Here is a 13,985-nt window from a genome sequence, read left to right as displayed (position 1 = left end):
ATGTTCCGGGATCCCACGATCGGTTGGTGCTTTTTATGTGCCACCGGCACAGAAGCCAGTCGAGGCGGTGCTGGCGTTGGCCACGCTCGGATGGTGCTTTTTATGTGCCACCGGCACAGAAGCCAGTCGGAGCGGTGCTGGCATCGGCCACGTTTGGATGGTGCTTTTTATGTGCCACTGGCACAGAAGCCATTCGAGGCAGGGTTGGCATCGGTCACGTTCGGATGGTGCTTTTTATGTGCCACCGGCACAGAAGCCAGTGGAGGTGCTTTTTATGTGTCACCGGCACAGGTATCACAACTACTGTTTCCATTGATATTTGATTCGATGTTCACTGGCAACGGCCACGTTTGGATGGTGCTTTTTATGTGTCACCGGCACAGGTATCACAACTACTGTTTCCATTGATATTTGATTCGATGTTCACTGGCAACGGCCACGTTCGGATGGTGCTTTTTATGTGTCACCGGCACAGGTATCACAACTACTTGAACGCCGAGGTCGAATTTATCAATGGCAAAATTAGTAAACTATCGAAAGAGCACATTAGTAAAAAACACCATCTCGCCTGGAAATCCATCAAAGACCTATCAGGCAAAAATTCTGGGTCATCAATTAGAATTAAAGGGGGATCAGCTAAGAAGCGTTTAGAAAATTGGTCAACCCATTTTAAAAACCTCCTTGGGAAGAATGCCAAAATCCCTGATAACCCCACTCTCCCAAGTGTGCTTATATCAGACACGCTGGACATCAACACCTCCCCTTTTACCATATTTGAACTAACAGCAGCCACCAAGCAACTAAAAGCCTCGAAAGCATTTGGTCCCGACAACATTCCGGCTGTGATTTGGAAGGATGATAGATTTCACACACTTTTGCTTAACCTCTGCAACCACACACTTTCCACCTTTGTCGCTCCAAAGATTTGGCACCAATCTCAAATCATTCCAATACCCAAAAAAGGCGATTTGTCCCTCGTCACCAACTACAGGGGCATATCTCTAATGTCAATTGCTGCAAAACTGTACAACAAACTGATCCTAAATCATCTTGTCCTTTTTGTTGAACCTTTGCTCCGAAAGAACCAAAATGGATTCAGACATGGGTGCTCAACGCTGAGCCAGATACTATGCCTGCGCAGACTTATTGAAGAATCAAAAGCATTTAATCGCGATCTTGCAATGGTATTTGTAGACTTTTCTAAAGCGTTCGATTCTGTAGATAGGTGCAAGATGTTTGAAATCCTTAAGCTCTATGGGATACCAGACAAAATTATTTCTGCCATCAAGGTCCTCTACACAGATACGTCTTCAACCATCTTAACCCCTGATGGAGAAACATCATCTTTCTCGATCGAGGCCGGAATACTGCAGGGAGACACACTCGCCCCATTTCTTTTCATCATTGTTGTTGATTATGTGCTACGTATGTCAGTTGATACCATCTCTGGCAAGGGCTTTGAAATAAAACCAAGAAGAAGTTCCAGACACCCAGCTGAGTACTTGACAGACACTGACTTTGCTGACGACATCGCTCTTATCAGTGATTCTCTCTCCAATGCCCAGTCTCTTTTACAATCTCTTGAACAAGCCTCAAATTGTGTAGGTCTTTACCTCAATGAGACCAAAACTGAATACATAAACAAGTGCCTGTCCAACAGTGATTGCATCATCCACACTCTCAACAGTGCACCTTTAAATATGGTTTCTGATTATAAATATCTTGGTCATACATATCATCATCTGGAAAAGACTTTCTAACTAGAAAGGGTATGGCCTGGTCAGCCTGTAATGACATGCATAAGATCTGGTCATCAAATCTAAGTAGAGACTTCAAACTTGAAATATTCAAAGCCACAGTCGAACCAATCCTACTATATGGCTCAGAAACCTGGACGTTATCAAAGAAGCTTGAGAGGCAGTTAGATGGAACCTACACTCGCCTCCTTATGAGAGCTCAAAATCTCTCGTGGAGGCGCCATCCAACTAAAATGCAAATATATGGGAAATTACCACCTGTGTCATCTCTTGTGAAAGGTAGGAGAGTCCAGTTTGCTGGACATTGTTGTAGAGCTGAAAAAGAAGTAATTTCTACTCTTCTCCTCTGGAAGCCATCTACTCGCAACACCAGAGGGCGCACACTCTCCTACCCTGATGTAATCTCCAAGGATACAGGCATCCAGCAACAGGACCTCCGTAATGCTATGATGGACCGTGAAGTCTGGCGCAACATGGTAAATTCCATTGTCTCGACCACGGTCGAACAATGATGATGATCACAACTACTGTTTCCATTGATATTTGGTTCAATGTTCATGTACATGTACATGCACTTGACTCAACAGGTCTCCTCAAGCACAGCAAGATGTTCCGGGATCCTACGATTGGTTGGTGCTTTTTATGTGCCACCAGCACAGAAGCCAGTCGAGTGGTATATATCTCTTTTCACTGAGTTGGTATTCAATGCCTGATCCGGGGCAGCAATGATTAGGCTTTCAGTCTTCTTTTTTAGGTTACCCTTGCTGAGCTACCTCTAGGATGCTTCTGGGTCTTTTAAGTTGTTAGTTTTACAGTGGAACTGACCAAGTAATACCATGCAGAATAGAGTTTTTTCTCTTACATTGGCTGTTTGTGTTTGGAATTCATTAACACTCTCAAGTCCATTTTTGGTAAATCCTTCTGCATTAGCAACATACTGTAGCAGGTCTTGTTTGCTGTTTATCAAATATTCTGCCATGTTTCTTCTTTCACTGTTGATGCACTACCATATTCTAATCAGCCCACCGTTACACCCCTTCATGTAGAGCCTGTGTATGTTCGCCTATTCATTGCCATCATCATTCAGGTAGTGCAGTCGAGTTGGTTAATCCCCACTCATGTCTATTTCAGGATGGGTATACTGTAGCGGACCACAGCAACAACCCATATGTTGATGGCAGTCCCCAAGTACCTTGAGTTCAGTTTTGATTTCAAGAGAAGTTTGAGGTGCTTCAAATATGCAGTGATTACCTTGTCTTTCATTTCTCTGTGCAAGATATTGTCCTGCTTCAGGATCCCAAGGTACTTGTACCCATCATCATATGGGTCTTCCACTCACTCTCTGTTTGGGAATTCTACGCCCTTACAATCTCCTCTTTTACCTCATTTCAAAGTGAGCACCGCAAACTTCAAGATACCGAATTCCCTATATCCTTGCTGCACATCTGTACAGTCTCAACCAGCCTCTCCATTTCAGGCTCTGTTTTTGCGAACAGTTTTAAATCATCCATGAAGAGAAGGTGGTTGAGATGAGATCCATTCTTTCTCAGCTTATAGTGCACATTGACTTTGCATAGGACTACAGAAAGTAGGATCAAGGCTATAACAAATAAGAAACGTTAACAAGAGTCTCCTTGGAAGATACCACTTTTGATTGTTGTTACAGAAAAAATGTGTTTTCCAACTAGGCATACTGTTCTTAATCAGTGCACATATATTCTCAGCTATTCCACATATGTCAAATCTATGAATGTGGCAACATGTCATAAGCCTTTTTAAAGTCTGTCCAGGCCATGTACAAATTTTTTTTGTACCATTTGGATCCTTTCCAGCATCCCTTTTGCTCTACCAGAAGTAGATTGTTTTCTGCAAGGAACGTATGTATTTTCTCTGTGAGGATGCCTGTTAATATTCTCCATAAGAGGTTAAGGCAAGCAATGGGTCGATAATTGCCAACCTCATTTCCCTTTGATCTTTCATCAGCAATATTGTCTTTCTCTCTATAATCCACTCCAGAACTGCACCACTCTGTAGGCAATTGTCTAACTGCAATGCAGTTCACTTGTGTGTTGACCTAAACCACATGAGCTGTTGCCTTGATTTCTGTCTGGTCCTGCTGCTTTCCAGTTTGGCAATTTTGATACCTGTGCAATTACATCTTCCATTGTTATGCGCACATGGTCCTGTCATGGAGCCTCCAGATGATGGAGTTTGGATCTCATATTATCGTCTTTATCTCATACTCAGTCCTTAAAAAACTGCCTCTGGTTGTTTGAGAATAACCTGTTTTGCTGGAGCTGCGATATGTGATCAGTGTAACATTGCACTTTTAATTATTATTATTATTATTATTATTATGTGTTTGTTTTTATATGCAGTTATAATAAAAATAATTTTACATTAATCTGATGAACTCCTTTATACTTTTGTAGAGTACAAATTTGAGAATAATAAATATATATCTTTAAATATATACTAGTACAAACAAGCTATCTTTAAGACTGCTTGTTTTACATTGGTTGCATATCATTGTATTATAAATTCTTATAGCATACGTACATAAGTATACATATGACATGAATCTGAGGAAAAAGCTGGCAAGATATACAACATAAATGAAGAATGAACATCAATAACAGAAAACCTAAAGCAATGAAAATTTATTACCTGAATACTGCCAATAAATTTTAATACACACACACACTATGGTGCATTTTTTGATACAGTTAGTATTCATAACTAAAAACAATATCATTATAAATACCATTATCCTGTTTATGTTTATATGTAGCAAAAAACTGAACTCATCGCATTCAGATTGTTATCACCTTTTTGATGCAAACTGAACAAAATAAATATATTCTTTGTTTATATATAGCATGTGGTTATGTAATTATGTATTGATACATACAGAATGAAAGTGAAGCAAAGGAAGCTGATATGTCAGTATATAATAGCAATGTAATCTTAGTATTATTTATGTTAAAGTAATGGGCCTACATACACAAATGTGCCCCACTGACTTTGTTTCCTCATAACTTCCAGAAAAATAGAAATCTTGTTTGATTGAATTTTCTACAAATACTCTTCAGGTGGTGTATATTCAAATTATATTGGAATTTGTAGTGAAAAAATAAAGTTTTAAAGAGAGTGGGAGAGGATTTTCAGAAAACTGACATGTGTTAGCATTGTTGCCTCATAACTTTCAGAAAAATGGTTTTTTTAAATAAAAATTCTACAAATGCCTTTCAGAGTATATGAATTATGAATATATAGAAATTTGGTGTGAAAAGATTGGTGATATCAAGGAAAAGCTGATGCTGTATTATTTATGCTTCTTAACTTCATTTTGAATTAATCAGGCATTATCTCATAGCTTTGAGATTTCACCCATGTGATTGCATATTTTCGGAATGACTTTGTAAAGTAGGTGTGGAAGGCCAGATCTGGCCATTTTGAACATAAAACAGGAAAAAATATTTGGGCCAGATACAGTTAGTTTAAATGTTCAAGAGCTAAAGATTAATCTAAAGACAAAACCAATCATAAGGTTTTTATTAAGAAGGGCATAAACACTTGCAAAATATCATTAATTGAAAAAAACTATTGGCATTTTTGATACTTTCATAACATTGATTTCTTCATTAGGAAAGCACAAGGACTCTTCAGTTGAGAGAATTAGTGACTGGGTAGTGACTGATAATGTTGCAATAACGTTATGTTTGAGGAGTAAAACTGGAAGGCGCGTGGCTCAGTGGTTAGAGCGTCGAGCTTACGATCATGAGGTTGTGAGCTCGAATCCCGGACCGGGCTGCGTGTTGTGTTCTTGAGCAAGACACTTTATTTCACATTGCTTCAGTTCACTCAGCTGTAGAAATGAGTTGCGACGTCACAGGTGCCAAGCTGTATCGGCCCTTGCCTTTCCCTTGGACAACATCGGTGACGTGGAGAGGGGAGGCTGGTATGCATGGGCGACTGCTGGTCTTCCATGAAACAACCTTGCCCAGACTTGTGCCTCAGAGAGTAACTCTCTAGGTGCAAACCCATGGTCAGTGTCTGACCAAAGGGGGTCACTATCACTATCAAAAGTAGATTGTAAACTTAAGTTGATACTTATCATATACCTATTTATTATATTTATTTTTTATTATGTGAGAAGGCAACAAATGTGTTTTAGAGGGGGAAAATAAAGTTGGCATTAATGATGTCAAGGAAGAAAAATGTCTTTCACAAGACATTGAAAATAGCTTGCTTCATTTTCTTCTTCCTCACTTGCCATAGAGATTCAGAATATAGTAGAGTTAATTTATAGTGAATGCCAAAAATTATGTAACACCTTGAAATCATTGTTATTATCATTTCTTAAAATTAGAGATAAAAACAACCTGTCACCAGCATTCTCTTTCTCCCTCTCTCCCTTCCACTCTCTCTCTTTCTCTCCCTCTCTCTCTCTCCTTTCCACTCTCTCTTTCTCTCCCTTTCACTCTCTCCCTCTCTCTCTCCCTCTCTCTCTCCCTTCCACTCTCTCCCTTTCACTCTCTCCCTTCCACTCTCTCTCTCTCTCTCTCTCTCTAAGCATTAACAAAAGTTAAAATACTTGTTGAAGTTTTTTTTATGGAATCCATGACCCAAAACTCAGAATAAAGTCATAAAGTTTCTCAAAATTAGAAAAAAGAAATGAATTTTGCCTTTCAATTCCCTTGCAATAACAACAATACCAATTTATAATTAGTAGTTTAGATTTCAGGTTCAGTTCCACTGCATGGTACCTTATGTAGGTCTTTTCTACTATAGCCACAGGCCAACCAAAGCTTTGTGAGCATATTTGATCAACACAAACTGAAATAAACCTTATATATATATTCCAAGAAAGTTAGAGGTTGTGAATCCAACCAGCTAAGGGATAATATCTATCCAATATACTACTGGTAGAATACCCAATTATTAATACACAAGTGTTTTTTATTGCATTGCAATTACATTACCGAGTGTACTAAATGGGTGAGGGTAAAGAGATATTTTACCATTAATTTATAGAGCAATAAGAAAATGGAGGGGAGCAATAGGTGGTTCATCAACTTTCAGACATTATATTGTGTCAACTTATTTATTTATTTGCTAAAATGACAATTACAAGAATAAACATATATGTATAACATATTATGCGTTACATATAAAATATATTAATATATAAAGATACCAGTAATTATTAAAATATAACATACAGGAATATAAATTGGGAAAATAACTTACAGCTGTTTCAGCCAAGAGGCAAAAATATCTCATTCTACCTTTATTCCTCCAGTAGAGTATGCTCAAGTCTACTGTCAGCAATTAGAGCGTTTGAATGAAGCTTTGAAGAAAAAAAGACCCGCTTTAGTGAATCGAAAAGGAGTGATGTTTCATCAGAACAATGCACAACCCCACACTGCAAAGATCACATCACAGAAGATCAAAGAACTTGTTTGGGAAAAAACACCTAATCTACCTTATTCTTCTGACCTTGCTCCTTCAGACTACCATTTGTTTCATACTTTACAGAATCATTTGGGGGACATAACTTTCACAAGCCAGAAGGAGGTCGAAATTGACATTTGAGAGTTTTTCGCTTTGAAACCAAAAGAGTTTTACATTGATGGGATTAAAAAGCTTGTAAATAGATGGAAGGAAGTCATAGATAATCAGGGAAAGTATATTAATGATTAGATTTCAATTAAATATAGCATTTGATCACTTGCTTTCTTTATTCAAAATTTGGATAGAACTTATGGGATATATATATATATATATATATATATATATATATATATATATTTATATATATATAACGTCATGCACAAAATACATTCAGTAATTATCAAAGACATGCTTTAGTTTTCCTAAATATTTATTAAAATAAATAAAATAATGATGAACATACACATGTATGTTTCTGCATGTATATTTGTATTTGTATGTATATGCATGTTTGTGTGCATGTGTGTGTGTGTGTATCCTTGTCATGACATTGCATGGCAGTTGTAAATGAGCATCACTGTCATACTAGTGGTGTCCTTTATTTCGAATTTGGTATGTCTAACTATGCAAAATATTACCTTGCTTGTAATCAGGCAAGGGTTGGTGACAGGAAGGGCATCTGGCCATAGAAAAATCTGCTTCAATAAATTCCACATGACCAATACATAGGAGAGGGCATTAAAATGATGATGATAATGATGTTGGTGGTCACAGCAGCAATTTGACCTCACTAATAAGTTTAACTATATAAATTCTATGGAACATAGATGTTTCCACTGAATTCTTTTTTCGGATGTAATGTTTATATTGCTTTCACATAGAATTTTATGATTTTGATATGCTGTTTATGTTTTATTCTTCCCAGAACCCCACCTCATCCATTCATTACTGTGTGTACAAACCGTCCAGAGAGTTGGCCTCTTCTACAGCAGCAAATATACCAAATATGTGTCCATCAGAAAGATATGTAAGTGAATTATTTGTATAGAATAACACATTAAATATTAAGGTTTGTTGTTAATAATGCTTTAATGGCAGGAATATGAGCTTCATTTCCTCTAGAAGCCCTTGTCAATAGATAGCATTTATTATGTTTGATGGTCTTGTTGAATAAATGTGTGTCTGTGTCCACTTTTGATCAGCAATTATCTTATGCTTCTTTTTTTTTTCTTTTTTCTTCCCTCATAGAATATCTTCAAATGCTGTTGCCATCCTGAAACCATTTCTGCTCTATACAATTTTGGACCCTGTTCGTCAGGATTCCATGATGCCTATTCGCCTTGCCATACAGCAAATTCTATTTCAGCAAGCCTACTTAGCTACGTCTGTCGATGATGATCAATACATAGGCTTTCTGTGCTCCATTGTACCTCATATCCAGGTTGGTTAATTGTATTGCTGGTCTTAATGTAAATGTAGATGAGCAAATGGTGAAGAAAGTTTACTCTGCAATCATGAGGTGAAAGGTTTGATCACATTATGCTCCAGCTCAGGCAATTGTGTTTTACAATAGTCTAGGACCCAAGCCTTAAATGAAATTGGGAAGGTGAATAGTATATAGAAGCTCATCAGATAGGCAAATATTAGGGTTGTGGCATTTTTGACCTGTTGGCATCTCAAAGCACCAACCATCACTCTCAGATATTTAGCTGAGAATAGGATTACCATTTTAAGATTTGGCTGGTATTTTTTCTAGCAAGCTGCTGTGCATAGCAGTCAAATCTCCCCCAGATCAGACACTACCACCTTAAAAAGAGAGAAGATACATTATAATTGGGATGGCCATGACTGGAATGCCTTTGATTGTATGACCCCTCATACAGTGTTCACTTGAGTAGTGGTGGTGTTCGTGGTGGTTGTAGTGCTTACAGTAATTCTGAAACTACCAATATTCATGTATACAAGATGGTTTAAACCTCAGCGAAGCTATAACTTAGCATAACTTTTCTACATCAAAAGTTTCTTTGCTACATGTTCAGTTCAAGGACTTTTGATTTTTCTTTATTTCTCTCTTTATGTTCACCAAAGGTAGCCATTTCTCAATATCTACATTTTCTTCCAACACAAATTGTTAAATAAAGCAGCAAAGAAGCTGCTGTACAACTTGCAGGAAATAGTAACCATTTCTTCCTCAAATCAAACCCCACTATCTTAAAAAGATAGAAGACACATCGAATGGGGTAGATACACTGTTTGTAAATGCAACGGTTACAGCTGGAATGCCTTTGATCTAAAGGATCTTTCATACATTGTTGATTTGTGTCAACACATTAGCCATAGAGCATAAATTTGAAGACTGAATAAAATCTGTTCCTAACCACATGGGTTTAGGTTCAGTTCCATAATGTGACCCTTTGGCTGAGTGTCTTCTACTATAGTCCTAGGCTGCCCAAAGCCTTGTCAGTGGGTTAGGATTGGTCTGCAAAAGCCCTGTGCTGTGCCATGTAAAAAGCACTTGTGCTGGCACTCCATAAAAGCACCCAGCACACACTGTAAAGTGGTTGGGGTTAGGAAGGGAATCTGGCCATAGAAACCAAACCAAATCAGACTGGAACCTGATGCAACCCTCCTGTTTGCCAGCTCTGGTCAAACTGTCCAACCCATGTCAGCATGGAAAACAGCCATTAAAGGAAGATGGTGATGACATATAAATATGAGTAACAAAGAGGTACAGGAGTCAATTGATTACTGCTGTTTCTAATGACTCTTGAGAAATAATGGAATAAAATTCTAAAAAAAAATAAAATAGGGGTTTGAAGATCATGAAGTCATCAGATGAAAACGGTTTCTTTTCATTGATGTAATGTTCTCATTAATCAATTAAAAGAGTCATTAGAAACGGCTGTAATGAATTGACACCTGTACCTCTTTGTTACACACTTATATTTTATTCACTTATCCTGGAATCTACTCTTCATCAATATTATAGACAGTATTTTTAATATAAAGTACATGTCTGAATAGCTAAGAGCAGCTTTCTTCACCCAGCTAGATGTTATCTGTATACACTGCAAGAATATCATGCGCCGGCACTTATGCACCAAGTTTGATATTCACTTAATATTGTTGAGTATGCATATTACTCAGACCTAACAAGGTGCCTCAATTTAAGTACCCATTTCAACTGAATCTTAATTGTATTTTATATATATATATATATATATATATATCATCATCATCATCATCGTTTAACGTCCATTTTCCATGCTAGCATGCGTTGAATGGTTCAACCAGGGTCTGGGAAGTCAGGAGGCTGCACCAGGCTCCTGTCTGATCTGGCAGTGTTTCTACAGCTGGCTGCCCTTCCTAATGCCAACCACTCTGTGAATGTAGTGGGTGCTTTTTATGTGCCACCAGCATGGAAGCTAGTCAAGGCAGCGCTGGCATCAGCTACGTTCGGATGGTGCTTTTTACATGCCACTGGCATAGGTATCACAACTACAATTTCCATTTGACTTTTTATTTTGATGTTGATGTACTTGACTCAATAGGTCTCCGAGGGTTGTATCTCCAGGTCTTGACATCGTATGATAGTTGTAAAGAAATTGTCACCATCATGGAAGCAGTGTCATTCATTTACAAACTTCCATGGAAACAAGTCTGGTCATGGAAAAATACCTTGCTCAGAAACAAGCAGTTTGACAACAAGAATGAGTAACTGTGACACAGAAAGTATACCTTTTCAAGATGTCTGACCCATGCAAACATGCTAAAGTAGATGTCAGAATGAAATTGATGATGATAATGATACTGATGATCGTTTGAATTGTCTTTCTGTGATTTTTATGTTTTTTTTTTTACTACTTCATTAGAAATTTTCCAATAGAAATTTATTTTAACTCTGCAAATAGTTGATTTATATTTTAATTTTTTCAAGCAGCATTATAGAGTTACTTTTAACAAAATGTAAATACATATTGATTTTGATTTAAAAAATATATATATATTGAAATCTCCTTTGATTATATGTAAATGATTGGTTTATCATATGTCCAGCATACAAGTTGAAGTAGTATATAGTGTGAACATGTAGTGTAACTATTCAAATGTTGTCACTATTTTTCCAAATCCTGCTGCATTTTGCATAGAATTTTTGGTCACCCAAAGCAGCCTTGTTTTATAAGTTGACCTCCTTGTTTTTTAGCTATAATTTTGGGTCTGAAAAATTTGACTTGTATGCTGAAAAATACAGTATTTAAACCAGCCATAATTAGCCCAAATATTCTACCTGTTTTATGTTCATGCTAGCCAGATCTGGCCTCTCACACCTATTCTACAATATCATTCTGAAAATAAACAACCACATCATCAAAATCTTGAAGCTACAAGATAATGTATGATTAATTCAAAACAATGTGAATAAATAAGCATTATGTTTGTCAGAATAATCTGAGTGCCAAAGAGTTAATTTGTTTTCTTTCTTTCCTTTTATTTTTGTAGTTAGACTCTTCAAAGTCCATTGGTGAAGGTGTCCAGTTTGTGAGCCAACTGCTTTTCATAATGTTGCAACAGTCAACATGTCCCTCATTGTTAAGACCTCTAGTACAAAATGCTATGGCATTGTGCTATCTATGTCTACAGAGAGATCTCTCTGTGATGATGCTTACTCACAAGATTCTTCAAATTGCTCATAAATGGCCTGAGGTAAGTGTGTTGATGGTAACTAGCCTTAGATATAATAACATACAGCTTAGTAACATGATGAAATGTGTATCCAGCAAAAATGAATTAACATACATTTTATTGAGGGATCAGCTGTACCAGTTAACACATCAAGGGTTGGTAAAAAAAATCCCAGTTACATTCTGTTCTCTAAATTCCATTCACTACATTTCTTTCTTCCAAAAAATTTCCAGTTTACAGTCTGTATAAGAAATCATCATCAAACCTTGCTGAGATGAACTTTGCCTTTCATCCTTTTGGAGTCAATAAAGTAAAGTACCAGTCAACTAAGGGCCAATGGAATTGACTAACCTCTTCCCACCAAAATTGCTAACCTTTTGCTAAAATCTGAAGCTCTCATCAAAGTGGTTAGCTGGCAGAATAATTAGTACATCAAACAAAATGCTTAGTAGTATTTTTTCCAGACTAAAGGCGGTGAGCTGGCAGAAACGTTAGCACATCGGGCGAAATGCTTAGCAGTATTTCGTCTACCGTTACGTTGTGAGTTCAAATTCCGCCGAGGTCGACTTTACCTTTCATCCTTTCGGGGTCGATAAATTAAGTACCAGTTACTCACTGGGGTCGATGTTATCGACTTAATACCTATGTCTGTCCTTGTTTGTCCCCTCTATGTTTAGCCCCTTGTGGGTAATAAAGAAATAGGTATTTTTTCCAGACTTAAGTTATGAGTTCAGAATTTGCCAAGGTTAACTTTGCCTTTCATCCTTTTGAGGTTAATGAAATAAGTACCAGTAAAACACTGTAGTCGATGTAATCGATTAGTTCCCTCCCCTGAAATTTCAGGCTTTGTGCCTTTAGTAGAAAGGATTATTATTATTATTGTGGTTGATGTAATCAACTGACTCCCTCCACCGAAATTGCTGGCCTAATGCCAAAATTTGAAACCATTATTTAATCACAGCAAGCTGGCAGAATGATTAGCATGCTGGGTAAATTGCTTAGTGCTATTTCATCCATCCTTATATTCTGAGTGCAAATTCCACCAAGATTGACTTTGCCTTTCATCCTTTTGGTTTCGATAAAATGAGTACCAGTCAAGCACTGGTGTTGATGTAATTGATTTATCCCCTCGCCCAAAATTTCAGGCCTTTTTCCTATAGTAGAAAGGATTGTTATTATTATTATCATTATTATTATTATTATTATTATTACTATTATTATTATTATTATTATTATTGTGGTTGATGTAATGATTCAAAGAGTGTAAAATAAAGGAGAAGCTGCAAGATATACATTTTATACTTGGTAGAGTTCAAAGTATCTTAACTTTTAAACATTATCCTCATGTCAAAGGTACATTTCACCTTAGCAAGTGGGCAGGTCTTTAGAAGTACCACATATCACCAAATATCTTGTCATTTCTTCTGTGACATGAAGCATCTTCAGGTCAATGTTCAGCAAGTTTTTCTTGGTCTCCGTTTTCTGCAGGTTTCATTAACTTGGAGTGCTCTGCACCTCCTTAGAAAGTTATCATCTTAAATACATATCACATTCCCCTAACAACACAGCTCCCTCTCTTATGTACTACACCTGACTTCTCTTATACACAATTTTGCTCTGAATTCAGTTGTACTTCGACGTGCATGCTCACTAACATTACTTGTACATCAAAGCATGCTTCATTTCTTTCTAGCCTTTGCACGTCTTCAAGACCCATGTCTCACTACTATGTAGTGTCACAATTCTCATACATCACACAATCCACCTGTAACTCTGAGGGTAAGACCTTTGTTTCTAACAGACATACTGTCTCCCTGATCTTTTCTAACCTATTTTTACCCTGGTCATTACACTTTCTGAACAATCACCACCTCTGTTATTTATGTTGCCTACGTAATAGAACCTATTGATTACATCATTTGAGCCAATCAGGCTCCTTCTTATTTCAACTTTCATTTTTGCTAAGTTTACCTTGAGGTAAGAAACTTATTTATAGATTTCACTTACATACTTTGAATTTGTTATTTGATTTTTCTAGAGATTCAGCAGTTAAAACTAGGTTATCAGGATATAAAAGTCCCCACTGGC

At 37.1% G+C, this 13,985-nt stretch overlaps 1 protein-coding gene across 1 annotated transcript in view; it reads left to right on the top strand.

Moving 5' to 3' along the window:
- The window catches only part of LOC115210881 (focadhesin), a 321,641-nt gene that overhangs the window by 56,516 nt on the left and 251,140 nt on the right, over positions 1–13,985 (top strand). Inside the window, exons 5-7 of the mRNA XM_029779651.2 lie at positions 8,140–8,241; positions 8,463–8,655; positions 11,715–11,918. Coding sequence (XP_029635511.1) covers positions 8,140–8,241; positions 8,463–8,655; positions 11,715–11,918 — 499 coding nt within the window. The remainder of the gene's footprint in view (positions 1–8,139; positions 8,242–8,462; positions 8,656–11,714; positions 11,919–13,985) is intronic.

The sequence above is a fragment of the Octopus sinensis genome, linkage group LG4 (assembly GCF_006345805.1).
Source record: "Octopus sinensis linkage group LG4, ASM634580v1, whole genome shotgun sequence".
NCBI classification, from domain to species: Eukaryota; Metazoa; Mollusca; class Cephalopoda; order Octopoda; family Octopodidae; genus Octopus; species Octopus sinensis.
This window is presented reverse-complemented; position numbering and strand designations above follow the sequence as displayed.